General features: G+C 47.6%; 2 protein-coding genes across 6 annotated transcripts in view; one reads left to right on the top strand and one right to left on the bottom strand.

Annotated features, from left to right (window-relative positions):
• The first annotated feature begins 13,928 nt into the window (after positions 1–13,928).
• LOC144099520 (sphingomyelin phosphodiesterase-like) overlaps positions 13,929–23,265 on the top strand; it is a 108,540-nt gene continuing 99,203 nt past the window's right edge. For 2 of the 5 annotated variants that reach the window (XM_077632887.1, XM_077632883.1), the window contains exon 1: positions 13,929–14,079. The gene's annotated coding sequence lies outside the window, so the exon portion shown is untranslated. The other 3 variants (XM_077632884.1, XM_077632888.1, XM_077632885.1) reach the window with 3 other exon arrangements.
• Positions 20,365–21,593, bottom strand: LOC144097430 (arylamine N-acetyltransferase-like). Its single transcript, XM_077630150.1, has one exon. The coding sequence runs from the start codon at positions 21,327–21,329 to the stop codon at positions 20,409–20,411; it is 921 nt and encodes a 306-aa protein (XP_077486276.1). The 5' UTR covers positions 21,330–21,593; the 3' UTR covers positions 20,365–20,408.

Below are 23,265 nucleotides of genomic sequence, written 5' to 3'. Positions count from 1 at the left end.
AACGCCCATGTAGAGCGCCACAATAGCGTGCCTGCGTGGCCTATGGGGAGCGTGTACAACTCGCAGTGGAATTGGTGCTGGAGGGTTCGATTCTCCTCGGCCTCGCATCTCATTTGAGACGCCCGAGTTGGCAGTCTCTCCCAAATCGACCACGCCACGTGATGTCGCACAACCCTACGACCAATATCTGTGTCCGGCCATGTCAGCTGCCATCTACCACGTGCCAGAGCCATGCTCGTGATTTTTCGCTCACAACGCCGACGACGAAAACACCGACGCCGGATTTTTCTGCAGAATGGGGCCTTTAACGCTGTCGTGTTAAATGCCGGGCAGGAAGGGTGTCACACTTCATATCTTTTCAGCGCGTGTTTTCATTATTGCTGAAAGTTAAACAAAAAATCTTATGAGGCCTAGATGGCATACCGAATTCTTTCCTTCATCGTTACGCCGAGCCTATTTCACACATTTTAACAGCTATCTTTATCTATTAGCACGGCAACTTTACCCGACCATTGGCGTGCGGCCCGCGTCATAGCATTCCGCAAAAAAGGTGACCGCCATCTTGTGGTAAACTACCGCCCAATTTCACTGACATATACGAGTTGCAAAACACTAGAACACATCATCGCTCACTACATAAAGAATTTTCTTGAAGCAAACAACTGACTCTGTCGATTTCAGCATGGATTTCGAAGGGGTGTGTCGCCATGCACCCAACTTTTAACAACTGTTCATGAAATCGCTCTAACACTTGATTCTTCTGGGCAGGCTGATCTTATCTTCCTTGATTTTAGCAAAGCGTTTGATCGCGTTCCTCACGGCAAACTTCTTGAAGAACTTACTAATTTTGGCCTTCCTGCATTCATCATAAACTGAATAAGAGCGTGCCTTTCGAACCGCCCTCAGTTCGTGGATATTAATTGGCACGCCTCCAATGCATTACCGGTTTCGTCCGTAGTGCTTCAAGGAAGCGTACTGGGACCTATTTTTTTTCTTAATCTATGTTAATGATATAACTAGTACCGTTCATCCTCATGTTAACATCAGACTGTTCGCGGATGATTGTCTGCTCTTTAAACAGGCTACAGGCCGTGACGATCAACTTCAGTTACACAATTGTTTAGCCACACTTAATGAATGCATGGTGCACGGCTTTGTCAATGACCCTAAGCACTGAAAAAACGGTCTTAGTTCGCGTCACGAACAAAAAACAGCCAATTTCATTTTCTTATTGCATCAATAATACTCAAATAAAGGAAGTCACAGAATACAAATACCTAGGCGTAACGTTTACAAACACATAGATAACATATTTACTAGCGCATACACAGACAGGGACCAAAGTAAGTGTAAGAGACAGGACACACGCTTCACAGCTACAACCAACTAGCCCAAATGAAAGACTTAGCCTCCCGAAAAGTCGGCTCTCTGCGTCCGTCATAAGCTGAAAACAGCACCTCCTGATTTGAAGCTGCAAGCCTACAGAACTTACATATTGCCGAAATTAGAGTATGCAGCCATAGTGTGGGATCCCTTTCATCTAAAGAATAACCATAAACTTGAAACAATTCAGAGGCGGGCAGTGAGGTTCATCTTCAACAAGTTCAGGCCCACTGATTCCCCGTTACAACTCATTGCTGACAACCAGATCCCTACCTTAGAATTGCGAAGAACTATAGCACGACTTAAATTTCTTGTCACGATGTATGACAAGTCGCTGGAATTTAACGGACGGCCATACATTCAACGCTACCTGCCACGCGTGTCAAGGCACTGTCACGCTCACAATTTGATGCCTTTCCATGCCCGCACTAACTTGTATAAGAATTCTTTTTTTCCTCGTACAATCAGTCAGTGGAATGGTCTCCCCTCTGAAATTTTTTCCGCTAACAATTTTGACCAGGCGCTGCTGCTGTATTTTGCGTCGTGGTATTGTGTGCCGTTTTCTCCGTTCTTTCATCAGGTCATCATTATTCTGAGGGGCAGCGGATACAAGTTCATTTCTGTTCAGATTGCGTGAAGATCATTCTACAAAAATGAAATGCGTGCTCATTCACTTTTGTTCTCTTTCACATGTTAAACGCAAGAGCAAATGTTTTAATTGATGTTAATTGGAAGAAAAAGTTGTACGACATGCCTACTATACTTGGTCTCCTTGAGACCGCAGTATTTGTAAATAAAAAATTAAATGAATGAATAAATATATAAATAACCCCGGTGGCAAAGAACTGGGGTTTTCTTGCGAACGCATGTGTGGGTTCCTTTAAGTACACCACTCTGCCAACAAAGAAAAAACTCACAGGAGGGTTACGACTGTGTAACACGAGATTCAGCGATAGCTGTTTAGGCGTTTAGTTTTGAGGACATATTCCTGGCGCACTGGTGCAGTGGTCACGTGAAGCAGCCCCTGCACTCGAAGGAGGCTGTTCCAACCCATACAAAAATGTCCTATGGCCGGCTATAGGATTTTGGCCCAAATAGCTATAAACCTTTCCTATTTCTATCCATAGCTGTGTATACAGGCTGATATATTTTTCTTTAGAAAGCTTAGGACAGTTGTATGGTTCCAGAGCTATAGCTTTAGTGGCATAGAATTTTCAATAGCTGGCAATAAGCACCTCTGGGGGTGCTTATAGACGTTCATAAGAGGCCATAGACGGACATAGCTTTTTCCTAGACGCTCATAGGACGTTTTTCTATGCGAAATAGAGCCACCCGTATACGCTTACGCGACACAGGTTGGCCGGTGGCTCAACCGGCGGGTGCTGGCGCACCCATAGGTTACGCCGACGACGTGAAACCCAGGGATGGGCGCCTCACAGCTATCGCTGTAAAAAGAAAAACAACAAAAAATGCATTCCCATATGCTCGATTGCTGGGAATAACGAGAGTGAAATAGAGATATTGCGAAAAGAATGTACCATTGACTAAGCAATGTTCCGGAGGTACGGAGGCGGCCGGTAGCGCTAAGCGACGCTTCCGTCCAGGTGGCGCCAATGGCAGATGGCACCAACATGGAAAGGGGACGCTCCAGGCTGTGCTACAGGTCTTTATGACACCGCATACGTCACTGCGGCCACGCACACAAGCGCCGGCGATGTCAAAGTATGTACCAGCAGCTAAGCCTTTGAACAAGCCCGCATCCATGGGGAACTTGCGCTGAAGTTTGCGGTGTTGATTGCAGCGCAATAACACACTGCCTGTCGAGAAGAGCAAGCAGTTTTGGGTAGTACTATTAGTACTTTTACGCGCCACATTCAGGCACTTATTGGCGTGAGCCTCCGCGCTCTGTCGAAGGCGCACGCGCCGTGCGTCAGCTATCTGGGCTACGGCGAGAGAAGCTATAGGCAATGAATGCTGTCAGCCAAACGTGGGTATCTAATCGCGCAGAATGTGTTCTCGTGTTTGCAGCGGCCCAAGCGGCTGACAAAAGCAGTTTTGAGTCACCGAATGGAACAATCGCAGTGCCACCTTGGCAGCGCAGGTTCCCCATAGTCACTCATAAACGGGCCATTCTTAGTATAACAGCAAAGCCTCCATATTCGTAGCTTTATTCATGTCTGCTTTGAACGCACTATCGCGATGGAAAGAAAGGCGAACAACGTGCCACCCACGCACTCCGCTATTCGAATTTATTTTGATGGCGCTCTTTCTTTGGCGGTAAGAAAGAGACATTAGTGTCGTCGTAGAATGCATCACGGACGACTCTAGCGTCTGTTTGCTATCACGGAAGTGAAAACGCGATGAAAAGAAATTCGAACAGCGGAGCGCGTAGGTGCCACGTTGTTCGCGTTTCTTTCCATCGCGATAGCACATCCAGATTGTGGCGAAAGAACTTAGCAATCAACGGAGACTACTCTAAGGGAGCCTTAGTGTCCTGTTTGATCGAGTCCGAACTAGGCAAAATATTGTGTAGACCGTGACAAGTCGAACTGGTTATGTACTCGCGAATATAAATATCTCCTGTCTTACGCTTTCTGTTCTCCATCGGGTTTGCTTGCGTCAGATATAGATCATATTGACGTGATGGATTAAACACAGCTTAACATGTAGTGGCTGGCCTGTTGGTTCAACATATTGAGTACTACAGCGCGGTCGCAACACGGACAGGATTGACACAAACAGAGACGCTGTTTTGTGTCAGTATTTCTTGCGATCGCGCCGTAGTCTTCAATACATTAAACACAGCATGCTGAGAAGCCTGACAGTAAACATTTCATAACCTGCCTCGTAATTTTCATTGTAAACTTTCTTGCTTTATTTTTCATAATTTAACATGTCGAGTTAAGCGGAAAAAAAACACCTAAAAACCTGTTTTTCTCATTAAGCAAGGCGGACAATAGAAGCAAGGTGACAACTTTAAATAATCACCGGAAAAATATTTATTACGCCAAAAAATAACAGGGAGGCTCTGACAAACAATCCAACCCATATTTCCTATTCAAGGTGACTCAAGAGGAGGAGGTTATGAATAAAGAGAGGGCGCAGGGATCATCTCGCTGTAAATAGCTGAACAGAGAAGTGAGGGAAGGGATGATGGAAACCAAAAAGGGGGACGGGAACATTTATGATTGCAACCTCATCCCCAAGTCCGGGAATCGTCCGACTGGCGTTTAATTCTCTTACACTTTGGAAACGCGCAATCTATGGCCGTTGTATAAGAGAAATGGTTTGGTTTATGGGTGTTTAACGTCCCAAAGCGACTCAGGCTATGAGGGACGCCGTAGTGAAAGGCTCCGGAAATTTCGACCACCTTGGGTTTCTTTTACGTGCACTGACATCGTACAGCACACGGGCCTCTAGAATTTCGCCTCCATCGAAATTCGACCGCCGCGGCCGGGATCGAACCCGCGTCTTTCGGGCAGGCAGCCGAGCGCCATAACCGCTCAGCCACCGCGGCGGCTGTTTTTTAAGAGAGAGAGGACCGGTCTTCCAAGAGTTCATTCGACAAACATCGCGCATGAGCAGTTTCTGCCGCGTCTTTTCAGCGCGTTCTTCCAGCTAGCTTGACTCAATATGAATGGGATTTGTGTGACCAAACATCTCCCACTAGAGGAGATCCTAGAAAGAGCGGGTGCTGGCGTCTACGTTGCAATTTTTATCAGCAGAGCCTACTACTTAAAAAAAAAAGAGAAATCGAAGAAACCGATCAAACGCTATTTTGTGTATTCGGGCAGCTCACGTCATTCCGGTTTGGATCGCAGATTTATGCGTCATCATCATCAGCGTGACTACGATCACTGAGGGTAAAGGCCTGTCCCATGTTTCTCCAATTTACCTTGTCCTTTGCCGTCTGCGGCCCCCTTATCCCGCAGACTCCTTAATCTCATCCGCCCACCTAGCTTTCTGCCTCCCCTGCTCAACACCCTCTAAAGAACTTAAGGCCTGATGGCTGTTCCCCCCCCCCCCCCCCCCCGAGCTACGTCACGCGAGAGAGGCCGACATAGAAGTTCCGTGCAGCACGTCTCGAAGCTACGAGCGGCGCACGGGTGTTGAGAATCAGGCCTGGAAGTGCACACAGTGGTTAACCCCACCTGTATACCGAGAAGTCAGAGTGGGGGTTGACAGCGACGACAACGCGACCGGTTCTGGAAACACGTGACACTTCCTTCATTGCCTCGTGGAAAGTCGTGGCCAGTCGCGACATGCTTCTGAACGCACTTTTTTTCTGGACGTTGACTGCATGCAGATCCTACACCTTGTGCTGCGCGTGCGGTTGTGTCCGTCGAGACGATGTTCTGGCGCCGTCGCTGGAGTGGAATGTGGATTACGCTTCTGCCAGGATATGCCTAGTAAGTGCTGCGTTCCCAACTGCCGGACTAGTTACGAATCGGGTCCCAAAAACCACGTGTTCAAGTTTCCGCGGGATGAAGAAGAACAGAATGCCTGGATTAGGGCAATACCACGAGCGAACTTCTTTGTATCACCGCACTCCAGGGTAAGATGTTCGAAACTTCTTCAAATAATAGTTACGTTTGAAAAATACGATAAAGTTATGCGCATTCATTATAAACAAAGTGTATTTAAACTAGGCAGCTGGTTAACACTGCAGGTAGCAAATGCAGACTTGCAAGAAATGTCTCTTGCGAAGTTGCAGCTGCTAATTAAACAAAAATTTAACTTCCCTCTAGGTTTGCGAGCTTAACTTCACTGAAGCCGACATCGTGCGAGAGGCCTCCCACATCGACGAGGTTACAGGGCACACCACCACTGCACCACTTTCGCATTTGCGCCTTCCCCTAGGCGCAATCCCATCTAAGTTTCCGGGATGCCCGTCTTATATTTCGAAACCAAGCAACTCAAGGGATGGTCCAGACTGGAAGCGCATGCGTCTAGAGGCTGCTGGTTTGAGGAGAGCGCTTGAAGAGTCAACTGAATTATTCCGCAAAGAGCAGGAAGCGGATAGGGTTCTAAACCTAAAAGACTTGACCGAATATCTAGCAAGCAAAAAGTCTGCATTCTGGCATGCTATTGAAGGAAGTGAAAGCGTTATATTAGTGCACATCATTGAAGACGGAGCTCCATGCATCAAATATTCAATTGCAGTAAAAGCTGATCTTAGCCTGACAGTTCACTTCGTAAAGATGCCGATAACGAAACTAGGCACGAATTTCTCAATCCCAACTGTAGCAACAGCAAGAAAGCAATGTTGGAGCTTCTTGAGATTATTGAAAAAAGCAGTGGCGACCTCAATCAAACTCCTGAATCCGTCAACGAAGACATCTGCAAGCAGATTCTTCTCCTGCTGTAAAAATTATCTTTTTAGCCCACAGATGAAAGCACCAATGCCATACAGTTTCTTAGCGAGCAGTTGAAGCTTCTCTCAATGAAGAAAGTTCGGAGACGTCCCTAGCCGACTTCATGATATCTTGCTGTCTACTCTTCACTGTATCGCCTCACGCGTACAAATATATTCGCGGATCTGGAATCATGACTCTGCCGCACCCAGTGACCATTCGCTCAATATGCTCATCGTACGGCATGAATCCTCCAATCGAACATCAGAGGGAATTGTTCCTCCGGTACATGGCCGGAAGAATCACCGACTTGAATGATCGCCACCGTTTCGTGACACTGATGGTGGATGAAATTCACATCAAGCCTTAATTCGACTACAAAGGAGGCAATATTACAGGTGCTGCTCTGAACAGCTCACGTGCAGAAACCAGCGCACTTGTCTTTATGGTGCAGAGCCTCTTGTGTCAATTTAAGGAAGTCGCTCACATCGTCCCTGTCCAAAAAGCAGAATAACAGTATCTGCACCAGTTGCTTAGAAAAGTTATATGTGGACTAGAAGAAATTGGCTACAGGGTAGTGTGTGTCGTGACAACAATGCCATCAACACCAAAGCTATGTCTTACTTCTCATCACCTCCTTCTAAACAAATTGTTTATTCGCATCCATCGGACCCTGCAAGACCTATCTTTTTTGTAATAGACCTGGTACACATACTAAAGTGTATACGCAACAACTGGCTTAATCAAAAAAACGACCAACATTGCTTCTACTTTCCCGAGTTCAGAAAAAACATCACTGCAGGACAGCGAATGCTCTCTGCATCATTTCCTACCATCAGGAATCTCTACAACTTGGAGTGCGAGAGGCTGTTGAAGCTATGGCTACAGAGTGTCAAGAAAGGCTCTTTGTCCATCTAACATCGAACGGCAAAATGTCAAGTTGGCTTTACAAATCTTCAATGAATACCGTCCTCAGGCCCTGCGAAATGAAGCACAACCTCTTATTTTTCGAACGGACTGCCACTTTCATTGAGTTGGTGGTTAAATGGTGGAAGATTGTGAACGTGAAGACCCCTTGGAAGGGAAAAAAGGGTTCGAGACAAGTTCCAAGGACCAGTGTTTCCTTCGGAAAATGACATCAAGATTGATTTCCTGCGCAATCTTTCGGCTTGGTTGGAGGAGTGGAGAGGCAAACATTTGGACAGTGGCACGCTAACAAGAGAGACCCATGCCGCTATCGACCACACAACATATGCGTTTGTGGAGTTTACGAAGTACTGCTTCAAAGAGCTCCAGCTGTCATATGTCCTGCTAGGAAAAATCCAAACCGACAGTCTGGAGAAGCGCTTCGGAAAGTACAGGATGCTAGCTGGATCCCGGTATCATGTGTCGATGAGGCAAGTGTATGAATGCGAAAAGAAGCTAATGCTGCAAAGCACTTTGCCAGTCATCAGTAAGGATGAGCAATGGGATGAGCTTCACTTGCGACCAGACTATCCACGCCCTATCCTAAATGTAGTGGTGACCAAAGATGCACTGTCGGAACAAAAAGACATCGTCCCGCAGTGCTGGTCTAAGTGGCAGGCTATGCAGTGTACGCAACACTTAAAAAGCTGAACTGCACAAAATGCAGGGATGCGCTAACCGAAAAAAGGATGACATCAGTATCCGACACGGATGGACGATGCGACCTTGTGAAGCCACTTGACAGGGGCGGGCTTGTTTATCCAGCAACATTTGCCGTCAACGCTGTCGCACACAACCACGTAGTTGTTAAGCAACTATCAACAATTAAAGACTTCGTCAATCTGTCGAACCAGCGTCATTTAGTCACGGACATCACGCTTGAACTGCTCGCCGGTGACGATTCCTCAGAGTTTGACACCTGCGAGGATGGCCACAAGTGTGAACTTGTGTTGAAACACCTGTTATGGTGTAGCACCAACATTTTGCTGAAAAACTACTGTTGCAAGATGAATGACAAAATATTGAATGCCAACGCCAAAGCAAAAAAGAAAAAAGCTGAAACTCTGCGCAATAAGGCAGCAGTTCCTTTGTAGACAGCAACATGAGCGTTTTATATCTCAACTTCTAAACCCACTTGCTATGTTGTAAATACGTAAACTGTGGCAATGTATGTATCTGTATCGAAAGCGATCATATTCATTTCAAATATAATCTTCGAACAAATACATGTGTCGCCAATAAAAAATATATACGCAGTTGTGAAGCTAATCCAGAGTGTTTAATTTTTCATTATCGCTGCGCTCCATAAAACTAGGTGGAAAAGGGAAAAGTTTTAAAACATTGGTAAATTTCTTTCATGTAACGCAAAAAAAATTTTTACTGAGAAATATGAGAAAGCGCAATGCAATAGAGTTGCTGACATCAGTCCTCAAAGAATCTTTGCACAGGTGTTTCCAGATAGTGCCTCTAAATAAATTCCGCGTAAAGTGGCTGCTCTTCATTCCAGCATTTTAACTAAAGAGAAAATGTGGATTGATAAATGGAGGCTTATTGCTGCTAGTTGATTCCAGTCGCGCTTCCTTAAACTCCGCCGTAAGTGGCGGCGACTCTCGGCCTCTTTTCGTGACGTAACGGGAGGAGCACTCAAGCCTTCTCAAATTCTCTAGAGGGTGTTGCCCTGCTACGCTTGCCTTCTATAATCCAGTCTGGTGCACTTTGCGGCCATCAGTTGCCTTGCCTTCGCTTTACGTACCCTACTCAAGGCCTATTCTTCCAGTTGATTTCGACTGGGGTGTCATTAACCCGGGTTTGTTCCCCTGCCCACACTGCCCTGTTCCTGTCTCGTAACGTTATATCGATCATTTTCATTTCCATAGCTCGCTCCGTTGTCCTCAATTTAAGTTTAACCGTATTTGTTAGCCTCATCGTTTCTGTCCTATGGGTGAGTACAGCTAATATAGAGCTGTTGTTTACTTTTCTCTCATATAGAATGCTGCTGCATGAAGATTACCAATATCCTACTATATGGATATTCGGTACTCGTATACAGAGTGGAAGAGAGGCCGACAAACGGCTGGTTAGTCGTCGATGCCACGCCATGTACGGGAGTAATAGAGCACAACATTTCTTCGCGTTGCATGCCTGCGTGAGTTGGCTACTTTAAAGTAAATTCCACCGCCTTCGTTCCATTCGGGTTGTATCTACTGAGCAGAAGCATTCTGATCAACTACGCTGCATAATGCCTAGGGGCAATGGCGGGCTCCAATGACTTAGATTTGTATGAAAGAAAAAGAAGAAGGCAGCAGGCTGTGCCTGAAGAAAATGGCTCTGCACTGTGCTAAATAATCTTTTCCAGAGCTTGGTCTGTACTGGAGCAAAGGGGTGTGCGATTAGTACTTTATCGAAACCGAATCGAATACGGGTAGCATAGGTAAAACCCGGATAAAATAGTGAAAGAACCGAACTCAATACGAATCGAATATTTCGGCCATTATTCGTTACTAGAGACAATATTCACACAAAACGAGTACTGATGCGAAACAAGCGAAACGCTTAAAAGTCATGGAAGTAAGACTGTAGCTGCGTAAAGACTCAACACTTTTCTCCACTACGGGACACGTAACGCGAAATCAGTATAAACCGTCAAAACATGCACATAGGAAAATTACCATTTCATACTGATTACGGCAGCACAAATCCGCTTCCCCACAGTATCTTTATAACTCCTAAAAGGGAGACTAGGGCTGCTAGTGCAAAACATTTCAATTTGCCCGCCTGTCACAATACTTACGGGCAAAGATTATTAGAATTCAATGGAGTTTTAATCTGGAATGGCATTCCTAATGAGGTTAAAACAGAAACAAATTTTGTACAATCCCTCAAAATGTTCCTGATGAATATGTGAAGTATATGGTATGAATTTTTACTTTTTGTTTCGAAGAGAAATATGTTTTTTGTGAGCGTTTTGTTTGTATTCCTGTATTTTTTCTCCGCAAATCTTATAACGTTCTAATTTTCATTTTAGGAATAGAAATGTTCGTTTCCGCGTGCTGCAAATATGTTGTATTGTATTGTGTTGGACCCGAAACTAGCCCCTGGCTATGGGTCCAGTTATTATTGTACATATTGAATTGTGCTCAGTTTCATTTTCGAATAAAAAAAAAAGCTAGTGCCAAATCTCAATTTATCAGAGGAACGACACTTTGAGCCATGGCTTCCGAAACTAAACATTAAGGCCGCGTTTACTAAGCCTGCTCAATCCCACCACGATGCTCGTTCTTGAAGGTCATATGTATGAGCATTATGAATGCCCCCTCACGAATGAACCAGCTATAGCTGTAGCGGAGAGGGGGGGAGGGTGGTTTGGAAGCAGCTGCTGTTTGACGGAACCGCGGTCAAGTAGACGCCCGTTCCACCAGAACAGGAGTGCCCTCGAGTGAAGTAGTTAGGTGAGGGGAGAAAGATTACCGGTGAGTTCATTTACATATTTACAAGCGTAAAGAACAAACGAGAGCATCTCTCGGCTGCACTCACTGCCGAATTATACAGGGCTCTCATTCGCTAAAGTCCCTAAAAGTCCACCTTTCTCGGCCAAGAATTTTGAAAATTGAAAAATTGTAAAACACTGTTATGAAAATATTGAATTGTCCATTATTTTTTTGTAGTGTTTACAGCGACCGCATCAAACAGATAAGACTGCCATAGAAAATCAATGGTGAACGCTTTTGGCGAGAGCAAAAACGTGAGTAGAAAAAAAATACAAGACTGCCGTCGGGTGATCAGCGGACATATTGATTGTTATAGTGAAATTTACACAATATGAAAGAATTGCGTTCATAATCGGTTTCCCGCTCATAAATGCTTTTATCCAGAATTGCTGTGTAAGGAGGCCTCAGACGTGCCCTTGTGCGCAAAAACTCACGCCCCTGCATTTATGGACACACCACAGTCACGGGCTGAGCCTGAGGGAGAGGAGGATTCCGTCGAGGTAAAGGCCCATTCACACTTGCGAGTCGCAGAAGTCGCATAGTCCTCCATAAAGTCAGCAATAAAAGGAAGGGCTTCGGGCAGAGAGGCACGATCTCGCCAGTGCTATTCACCGCCTGTTTACAGGAGGTATTACGAGTCCTGAATTGGGAACAGTTGGGGATAAGAGTTAATGGAGAATACCCACATAACCTGCGATTCGGTGATGACATTACCTTGCTGAGTCATTCAGGAAATGCACAGCAAATAATGATCAATGAGTTAGACAGACAGAGCAGTATGGTGGGTCTAAAAATTAACATCAATAGCATTCAAGAGAAAAGTGTGCAGTGGCTGTATCTTACCAGTAATCACCTACGGAGCAGAAACATGGACGCTAACGAAAAGGGTTGAGCTCAAGTTAAACACAACGCAGCGAGGTATGGAAAGAAAAATGATAGGTGTAACATTAGGAGACCGGAAGCGAGCAGAGTGGATGAGGGAACAAACGCGGGTTAATGACATCCTAGTCGAAATCAAGAGTAAGAAATGGGCTTAGGCAGTGCATGTAATGCGAAAGGGTGGATTTTAAGAGAAGGCTAGCGTAGCAGGGGGGTGGACAGAAGGTTAGGTGGGCGGATGAGAGTAAGAAATTTGCGGGCATAGGGTGGGCGCAGCTGGCAAAGGAGAGGGTCAATTGGAACGACATGGGAGAGGCATTTGCCCTGCAGTGGGCGTATTCAGGCTGATGATGATGATGGTGGTGGTAGCTACAGCCGTGGTACGAATGAGCACAAGCTATAAACTAGCGCATTTTTCTGACGCTAGCGGGTGCCATCCAGGCTAGCTGGCAGTCCCCTTGCACGGTCACGGTGCGCATCCCCACTATGTACATCACCCTCTTCGCTCAGGTCGTCACAGTGCATTGCTAGTAGCGAGGGACCAGAGCACTTTCGAGGACGGAGCGCGAGCGCATTAAACGCGGGCAAAGGAGACGAAACTCTCGAACGCACGTGAACGGCGTCATTCCCTTGAGTTCTCATTCGAGAATCGAACGAGAAGGCGACCCGCAGGTCGCCCTTGCAAGTGTGGACAACCGTGTTGAAGAGCTGCTGCCTAGTCGCAAGCGACTGCTGGTCTCATGCCCTTTGCGAGTCGCTTGTGTGAACGGACCCTAACGTAGACTGCGGTAGGTGATGTTCTCTAGCCAGCTGATGGTTCACACGCGTTGCCGACGCCTGTTGTTCATCAGATGACACCGATCGCGCAAGGCATGAACGCGGAGTCGGGAAAAAGGGCGGAAAGCGGTCGTTTTCTCCTTAGAGATATTTGCGATGGTTGGAATGATGCACGATAGCTCGCCGTGGTGCTCAGCACGCCGAAAAGCCACCGGAAACGAGGCCCTTTGTCTTCCGACATGATCGCTGCAAATGGGTGAGATAACGCCCGCCTGCTGGCTTCGGCGGCGTTTGACACGTGAGGAGACACCGGAAATTGGGCCCTGTTGTGCTAGAACTTCATCCCGTCGTTCTCTGGGGTCCCGCACTCCGACGCGGCAAAGCACGGTGAATGGAGCCAAATGGCGGCCAGGCCCTCTCCGCGTGGTCCATGACGGCAGGCCTGGGAGCAATCGTCATCGAGTAGACAGGAGGTGCTCGTAGCCACCCATGCAGAGAAACAGACGTGCTGGCTGCTTCCAAGCGAGACCTGCTGACGCCTTTCTCAATGGTCGCTGCGCTTAACTCTACTTCCCGCACAGACAGATAGCTACAGTATGCTGTGTGACGACGTTGTGAGCCCCTGGTTTTAGAACTGACGCAAAAAAAAAATCTATTACCACGTGGCATATTAAAACGTCGCGTTAATTACTGGAAAACTTAGCAAAGGATTCGATTCGTTTGTATTAATTTTAAACATGTATTTGCTCAGCGAACCGCACGGAAGGATATTCGATTCGTTATTCGGAAATTTCGAATAGTCCGGCTCGCAATTATTCACGCTCTCAACGATGCTCGCGCTGGAGCCCCGTTTATAACTTAGCAACGGCTTCCAACGCAGGTCAGTGGGCCCCGCTCAAGATTGCCGCAGCAGCGGGATGGCTTCCATCACGCGATCACGAGGGCGGCTCAGATTTCACCGCAAAACACGTTCGCTCACAAGTGCGCCCAATCGGACTGGGAGAAGGAGGGAGGGAGGGGGGCAGCAGAACCCCGCGATAGAGAACTCCCCCGAGCGGGGAGTGTGACGTCGCGACGGAGAGATAAGGTGACGTTACCGCGGGGCGAGCCTCGCGGGGAGGTCCAATCGCTGAGCCGACGAGCCAGAGCTACGCCGTCACAAGTGGTGACGAGAGCGCGCTGCCGGAAGGAAGTCAAGGAAGGTGCGGACGCCCATCCGATTTCGATTTGAGGTAAGCGGATCGTCATATCAACTCATTCTTTTACGAACTGCTAGGAAGGGGCGTCATTGTCGGAAGCGCATATTGTACAACGTGGTGCGCTCTTTTCCTCGAAGCGCCATCGAGGCTCAAGCATTTCGAGAGCGCCTGGATTGGTGAGCGCTGAGCACCGCTGTCCTTTCTGACGGGTCGCTATCAGACCGCATTTAAGTAAATAGGGCGACGCAGAAATAGCTATCGATTTGCCAGTGTTGGGCATGTTAGATTCTTCAGACATCATATAGAGACGCTACTTGTTTCACGGGTTTTTTGTTTCTTGCAAAGATTACCACCAACGAGGGAGCAAGATAGTTTGACTAACATCAAGAACCTGCTGGCGATGTCCGCTCTTTCGCTACACCTGATGCTGCTCGGCTGAAGCGCGCTGGAAAGAGTTTCAGATGAGGGTTTGCGAAGTATCTAGACCAAAATTCGATGACATGGTTTTCTATTTTTTGGTTGTTACACGACAAAGCCTTCTTAAAGTGCCATAGCTGACCTTCACATTGTGTATACTTCATAGAACAGCCGTAAGTTATGAACACGTACATGCATGTTAAGAGCCGCACACCTTTTCATCGTGTCGGCCCTCTTGATTGTAATCCTGTAAACTTGTTGTGTAGTTCATCCCAGCAGGATTGTCTGTATACCTAAATGTAGAGCTGTGGCTCTCTCTGGCAGGGGCCGTCAGTGGCGTCATATTTCTGTTAGCATAGCAAAACCTTTTAGCCATTACCTGTGGTCTAACATCAGATAACAACGCGTGGGACATTCAGGAAGACGTGCATGCATTTTTGCAATACCGGCTTTTCCTAATCATTTTTGTGAAGTGTGATTTCGACTCATGCAAATGTATCTGTGATTTGAAATTTGCTTAACAGACTAGATACTACATTTTTAGCACTCTCTGTTTGTTGGTTGAAACGATGCATCCGCAAATCCTCTTTCACAAATGGTGAGCCAGACGAGTCTTGCGAGCGTGGACTTGCAGCCAGTCGAAACACTTTAATACCGCTTCTTTGTTGGTTGGCGATTGCCACACGTTGAGAGGCTTGGTGGGAGGCGATTGTCATCACCCAGTACAATATACGCTGCAGAGTTCGATGTGATAGCGTCTTTCCAAACCTGGCAGCTTCATAGTAAACATGACGTTTCTTGTGCACGAGCGGTGCTAATGACCTTTGCTGATATCTAGCAACGTCCAAGCAACAGGTCCCAGGGGTTGGAAATAGCGTAAAGAATGGTGTAGCATTAAGCTGATGAGTCGGGAGTAATACCTTTGCTAAAAAAAATTTAACTCTCCGGACTACTTAGCATCCTCCGCGGCTCTACCCCAGCCCCGCCCTCCTGCGCCATTGGACTCTCCACAGCACAGGGATATGAACATTTTTTGACGAAGAGCACATTATCGTGAGGGGCTGCTTTCCGCCGACTTGAACAACTCCCCCGCCACCCGGCAGGGATATCGGCGGCTTTCAGCCAAGGCATACCAAGGCGCGATGTGTTTTGCTCTGCAGTTCAGGTCGTGCAAAAAAAGTGCAAAGTAAAAAGTCGGTGGAAACCAGCGTTACGACCTTCCGAGGCATATAAGGCCGAGAAATGCTATCCTCTTTAATTACAGAGTCGTTTACTGGAGCCGTTGAAGCCGATTTCGACATACAGGATTGCAGTGGTGTGTAGAGCTCATGATATTGCATGCACATAATTTGTGCTCCATTTTGGCGATGCCGACTCGAATTTGCACTGCGGCATCGCCTCAAAACAAGTGCCAGTTGCACTCAAGCGTGATACCACACGGTCACACTTCGCGGGACTTGGTGTTCTCAAAGAAGCCCGATTTAACTGCCTGTCTCCGGCAAAATAGTTGAGTCAGGTGTTTATATCTATCTACGACTCGCTGAACACTAGGGAATTAGGAGAAAAACATATCATAATACGTGTCGGTGAGCATAAAATACGAGAGCAAATTTTCGAGTACGCAACAAAGGATAGTAACCAGCCGTAGCCGGTAGACGAGTCCCGTGCCGAACAGAACATCAAGTAAGGCCCCGATGAGTTGGCAAATATATGTCCAGAGTCGTGTGGGGGGAGGGCAATTCTTTTAAGCATTATTTTTGTTGCGATCGCATTTATATTTTCGTCTTGCAAAAACCACTTGGTTTCTCTAATGAAATTGCCTGGCTGGTCGACAGGGTCTTGACGTCATCAGCAGCACCAAACTTGGAAAATCTGAGGACTAGATTCTGCGAGTACGTTATATCCACCCATACCAATCCAGCCCACTCTTCCACCTAACCCAGCCGCCAATCCTCAATAATGCACAATAATCCACCTCGAGAAATCTGGATGAATCCATCCACTAATCCGCATGAACCCATTTTCTGAGATGGGCCTACTTACAAACTTTGGTGGTTCTTTGGAACATGTGTAGAGGGCCAATTTTCAAATGCTGCCGCATTTTCTTCTTTAAGGATGTGCTTATTCTTGTAGCTATCTAGATCTCGTGATCCAGATCGGCAGTCACAACTGCTTCAAGCAGACGTATTCCCTTATCACTTCCAGCGCCTCGCTGCCAATCGTAAACTCCTCTTCCCTTTTGAGACTGCTGAATGTTACTTAATGGTTCTGCATAATAATTTTTTGGACGCACTGTTCTGATTTGCCTCTTTAAATCATTGATCATGATTTGCAGTTCATCCCGTCGGTCGCTCAATAAGGCGTTGTCACAAGCGAATCACAGATTACTAAGGCATTCGCCAGTAACTCTTATCCCGAACTGTTCCCCATCCAGATTTCTGAATAAGCCCTGTAAACAGGCGATTAATAACATTGGAGAGATCGTGCCTCCCTGCCTGACATCCTTCCTTAAGGGAAATTTATTGCTGTCTTTATGGAGGACTATGGAAGCTGTCCGGCCGCTGTAGTTATCTTCCATTATTTAAACGTGATAGCATTAAATGCCCTGTTACGCAGAAAATTCAGCGTCGGCACTGTGAGCGAAAAATCACGGGCATGGCTGTAGCAGGCGGTCCCCAGGTAGCAACTTAGGAGGGAGGTGGGCCACTTAGGTTACGTGAACATGCGATGTCATCACAACCTGCCCACCGAATAGTCACCAAACTGCCCACCGTGGCAGGTGGCAGTTAAATTAATAATTGCCCACTCTGGAAGAGCAAGCTGTGGCACACAAGGGTCACCGCTGGGAGCACCTGCTATCGCAGAACAGTGGCCCATCTCTTAATGAACCGCTGCACCAATACGCCAAGAGGGGTATGAGGGCTCCCAGGAAAGTAGAGAATTACCAGCTGCCTATATGGGAATTAACTCATTATGCTATCACGTCGTACTCTTGACATGGAGCTTAAGTGTCTCCTCCAATGCGGCGGCGTTAAAGGCACCAAAATCCGACGTCGGCGTGGTGAGACTTAAATAGGGTGGCCCAGGCAGCCACCTCCGAAGAAGCAACCTAGGTGGGCAACTTAGGTCACGTGACATTGTGAGGTCATCACAACCTACCTATAGGATTATGAGAAAACTCACCGAACCAGCAAGATGCAGTTAAATTAATGGTTGATTGCGAGATGTTGCTCGGGAAGAGTAACTTGGGTCGCACAAGGCCAACCGGTGGCAGCACCTGTCACCGCGGAGCAGTAGCGTATCCCTTAACCGCTGCACTATTGCGCAAGGAGAGGTATGACGGCTCCCAGGGACATGCGGATGTAAAGTTGAATATGACTTATTCCGGATGTACAGGCATTAACTCATTAACGCTATCGCATCACATCCTTAAAGCGGCGCTTATATGTCCTCTCCTATATGCCTTTTATGCGCCGTTATTCCATAATGCCTGCATGACTGCTGAGGTTTCGACTGAGTCAAATGCTTTCTCGTAACCTTCGGAGCACATACAATGGTTGGTTGTTGTCAGGAAGGAGTTACTGTGCGTCGTTGGAAAACGCGAGGAGTGCCCCGTCGAAATAGAGCATTGGAATGCGTCGGCAGAAGGGGAGTGGCGCGCAAATGGCAAGTTTTGTGTTACCCAGCCGAAGCAAGGGAGCAATGTTTTGTTTCTCTAAGTCTGTCCGAAACACGATACGTCGACAAGATGCCTCGGGTAGACTGGCGCCGTGCGTTTCTTCATTCTTTTCGGCTAGCTATCTAGTGCGGCTAAGAGAGAAGCATATGTTTAATACTGTTCTGTTTATTTTTTTGTATTAGTGCCTTATTTCTGAGAAATGTTGGGGCAATCATCTATTGGCTGAGGAGGAAGTAATGGCGGCAGAATTGTCTATTGTGTGGGATTTATCCATTGGCTGAGGACGGAGTTTTGGCGGGAATGCGATGCGTTGGGCGAGCGAGAGCGCAAGGTGTTGGTTTTTCGGCACTTGGGCAGGTCGGTCGTGTGAAGCCGGCAGTGGTCCCGGGGCCGTAGAGTTGGACACGGAATTTCCTCGAGCGGCGGCCAGAGAGGTTGGCTCTGTGCCGGCCGGCCGTGTTCCGAAGTATTCCGACAAATCTAAATCAGTTTTGTACATAGTGTACTCAATAATTTATCGAGGAAAGTCTTTCAAGTGTATCACCTACAGAAGACCTGCACTTTTGTCTGAATCCTCAAGTCGGGAAGCACGCGCCCAGGGTTCTTCACGAGACGTGCCCTCTACCACTTCACGTCAACAGCTTGACCTAACATCATCAAACAAGAGGAAAAAGTCGTGACTCTTATATTCGGCGCATTTCTCTGTCACCTGAGCGATAGTGTGGATATGGGTTTTTTTTTTTTTGGCAGATCGACGTCTAAGTTGTCCTGATTCTGTTAGTGATTACCTTTGTATTTACATTGTACGCAACGCGCAGTAACCCCTCGTAACATAATACTAGATTACTTACTCTTCAAGTCATAGATTTCTGAGAATCCTCATACCAATCCTGGCGCAGTGGTGCAGCGGTTAAGCGACGCGCCACTGCCCTGCGATGGCAGGTGCTGCCATCGTTGGGGCTTGTGCAACCCAATTTGCTCTCCCCGAACAACATCTCGCGACCAATCATTAATTTAACTGCCGCGTGCTACAGTGGGCAGTTTCCTCCCAGTTTGATGGGCAGGTTGTCATGACGCCACAAGGTCACGTGACCTTCGATTGCCACGCATGTTGCATCTGCGAGCATTTTTCTCTCACAACGCCGACGACGACACCGATGACGGCGCAGATTTTCTGCGGAGGGGAGGCTTAAAGCTGTCGCGTTAACTGTTTCTAGCGCTGTACCTGCCTCTGTGGTGAGGATAGAACTTCCGCTGCCAGGCAAGTGATATTTTTGTCATGAAAGTGATTGCCAGTCAGAAAAAAAAATCAGCATAGCAACATCGGCTCGAGGAAATGATGGCCGATTCTCGACTGTAAACGTGAAGGACGGCCGAAACCCGATGGCGAACACAAAGTGCGCTAGGATTTGCGGGAAGCCTGCTTACCTCAAAAACTGCCAGCCAAATAATTCTGGCGATATATTTGTAAACATTTCTTACCCCTACTGCTCTGCATTTTTCTGACTAGTTTCCGAAGTTTTCGATTACAGAGCTGGCGAGCGGCACCTTTGCTGGTTACGATTCATGACCTCATAAACAAGGACTAACCCATCGCTCAACCTCCAAATCGCCTGGATACCAGCACATTCAGGACTCGAGGGCAACGAGGTCCTAGATAGCATAGCTCGAGGTCGAGTACATACAAGCCGAGCAGGCTACACACAGACTCACGACGCCCAAGTAGACACCGCACCAATACCTACGGCCTGCCACACCAGATTACAATACTTTCGGTCAACGTGTCAACTTCTCCCCCACTACACAAGGGGCTGAGAGCACAGGAGGTTAGGAGCTGTACATAAATGCAGCATAATATTCCCTGAAGAGTACAAAGACGCATGCGAGTAGTGGGACGAGGGAACCACAGCATACATCGTCACGTGGGGCTCCAGGGGCGAAAAACTGGACGACGTGCAAACACAGTGCGGTGGGAGCCGTAGGAGGCCGCCCATTCCAGCTCTGACCTGACCATCCAGCGTAACCTGGTGTCTCAGGCAAGAGAAACAGCCCTAGTCACTGGAGTCCTCCAACAAGAACACAACCCGCCACAAAATACTTTGTCTTTATTTTGATTTATCAATAAATGTTTCTACTTTACTCTATACTCTGCAGCAATAAAGGAGCAAAGGAAGGGACATTACACCAAATGCTTTCCAAAATACGCCATAAAGAATGTTTTACATGTATCAATAGCTCTAGCATGTGTGTTAAGTGGGAGCCAGTCTTAAAGTATACTCTGAATTCGCAGTCTCAGGCGCTTCAAGTTCTTATCAGAATTGAGCTTCAGCATCAGCTCACTCTCGAGAACACGCAGCACCTCGTCTGCGTTGGTGATACGGCGTTCCTCCACTCGGCCACTCACTGAGCGGCGGCGGAGACGTCCGTTCACGAGTGTCACCCACGAGTTGTTCGTGAAGCGTCCCGCCAACAAGATGTTTCGGAACAGAGACTGCGGGTGAAGCGAGACGTACCAGTACTGAGGCACAAAATCGATCCACTTCTGAGGCACCGAGAAGACGTGGTACACGGGCCGCCAATGCGCCGAAGCACCATCGCGTCCGGTGGACTTCACGGCGACCTCCACGTAGTCTTCGCCGTCCAGTTTGCGCATGCGGTAAGGGTCCGCGTCGCCTTCGATGGGTAGTGCTTTAAAAGGATTAGGGCCACCAAAACCGACGTCAGTAAAGAACTCCCCTTCTTTATCGCCCAAGTCGACGCACAACAGGACGTGCCCCAGCGGGGTCACTGGTGTGTCCAGAGGACGGCCCCAACGTATCCTGGCACCTCGAAGATGGAATTTGAAACCGAGCGTCAGCAGAAGCCTGCCAAGAACATTGTTGAGCTCGAAGCAGAAGCCCCCGCGTCGTTGCACAATCACCTTGCGAAAAACCGAGTCGTCGTCCATCAGTGGCAGGTCGCCAGCGAACGTGTCGATCGCTTGGAAGGGCAGTCGGTCAACGTGGGCCGCAATTATGGTGTTCAGGGTGGCGAGGTTTTGCATAGTCAGGCCTGCTCGATCAAGTTCCAGTAAGTCCAGGTAGAGATCAAGTTCTCGCGCAGTCAGTGGAGCCATTCGGTAGCGGCTCAAATCGATCTTCTGTTTTGACCCTTCAGCGAACAGTTCGGGGTCTGGGTGGTCGAACATTTCTTCGTGGTCGGACTGAAAATCAGCGATTATTCCTACCGAGGCTTGCGTCGCGCTCAACGTGTAGCACAAATGTTAATGAAGAGACAATGAATGCAGCTCACTTCGTCCTGTGTCTGTTTCCGTTGCCACTCCACCTGTTTCTCTAGTGCGGTGCCCCGGAGTACAGGCCTGTCGCGTGTGTACCGCTATGGCAACATGCGGCTCGTTGTCGAAAACATCCACAGCTGGCACTGCTCTGAGTCAACGGCACAGCGTTGAGATGCTGCCACAGCATTTCTGCATCCGAAAGTGTGCGGCCGAAAGAGTTAAAAAGAAAACGCGGCGTTCACAATGACGTGTGTTGCGAAACTCAGTCACGAGTCTGCGTCGTTTCATTGTCAAGTCTACTAAGGGGGTATAATATATTCCACAAAAAAGGCGGATTTTTTACTGATTAAATGATATTGTGCAATCATGAGAACAACACTGCAGTTAGAGCGAGAATTTCGGTGTTTACGGCACATCTTTTCGTCTATAAGCTGAAAGACTACCTTCTTTGTTTTTCTATGGGGACATGCTTGAAAGCTAACGAAATTGACTTGAGGTTTAGCTAAGATCTGCGTATCGAGCTATGGAAAGGAAAATAGTTGCGGTGAATTTAAGGGGAATGGGTTTGGAGCTAAAGGGAGCCAATGATATCCAAGCAAATTCAGCATAAAAAAAATGGACATGCGCGTGGTATGAAATGCGGAGATTTAGCTTATAGTCCGATACGGTGCCATAATGGGTAACAATAGATGGTAGGCGCACAAGTCGTGCGGCAGGTGGGCAGGTACTCAGATGGCATTCTGACGTCTGTGGGGTTGATGTGTGAAGGGCAGGAATAAATGAAAGGAATTGTCCTCCGCTGGACGTCGATGCTTCACGACGGTGATTGCGATTGATTGCGATTGGTAATTCTGCGAGGCGCATTTCACTGAAAGGCAGCGAAAGACCTTTGCCGGAATAGTTTTCTTGCAACAAGTGACGGCAAAGGAAATTGTGTGCGAGTGGTTAATTGCTGACATCAAGGAAAACGTACAGTCAAAAATTCGTTGGGACACCCAATGTCTGCCTTAAGGGTATGGCGCGGTAACTTTAATGGGTTAATGCCCATATATGCGGAACTGGTCACTCTCGACATTACATTAATGGATCCCTGGTGTCCTCTTACCACCGCTGGCGAATTGGTGCAGCAGTTAAGCTATGCGCCGCTGCCCTGCCACGGTGGGTGCTGCAACCTGTGGACCCGGTGCAACCGATGGGTTGTTCTTTCCTAGCAACCTCTCGCGAGTAATCATTAATTGCCACGTACAACATCGCGCATTTTGCTCACAATCCGGTGGAAAGGTTGTGATGACGCCACAAGGCCACGTGACCTAAGTGGCCCACCTGTCACCTTGTTTTCTTCTTGGGGATTTTTCGTGGATTTACCTCTCAGCGGTCAACTACGCCGACGCCTGCAGCGGACGCCGACGACGATGCCGGCTTTTCGGCGGCACGGGCTCTTTAACGTTATTGCGTTAAAAGGAAACAGGATGCACCTACGACACAAGTGGCGATAAGAATCACGGCCCAAGTCAAAGCTTGCGCGGTAACAAAAACACCACTCACGACTTAGAATCGCGCTTGGCAGACATGGACACGTGGGTGGGAGGGTAGGCTATTCGTGTTATTCAGGTGCGTTCGCAAGGAGAAGAGGGTGACGAAGAGGTAGAATACGAAAGAGGACAAAGAGGTAGCCCGAACAGAGCATACGAGCTTCTGGGGGCTATTGACTGGAATGCATTCCCTAAGTAGTGGCACGCAGCGCAAGTTCAGTTGTCTGCACAAATCGATTTTCTGGGTCGCTCTGGCTTGGTTGAAATTTCATGAGCCGAGAAAGCAGCATTTATTATTGAGAAAACAGCTTAAA

Source organism: Amblyomma americanum, chromosome 7, assembly GCF_052857255.1.
Source record: "Amblyomma americanum isolate KBUSLIRL-KWMA chromosome 7, ASM5285725v1, whole genome shotgun sequence".
Lineage (NCBI taxonomy): Eukaryota > Metazoa > Arthropoda > Arachnida > Ixodida > Ixodidae > Amblyomma > Amblyomma americanum.
The sequence above is the reverse complement of the archived record's forward strand: the minus strand, read 5'-3'. Positions and strand labels throughout refer to the sequence as shown.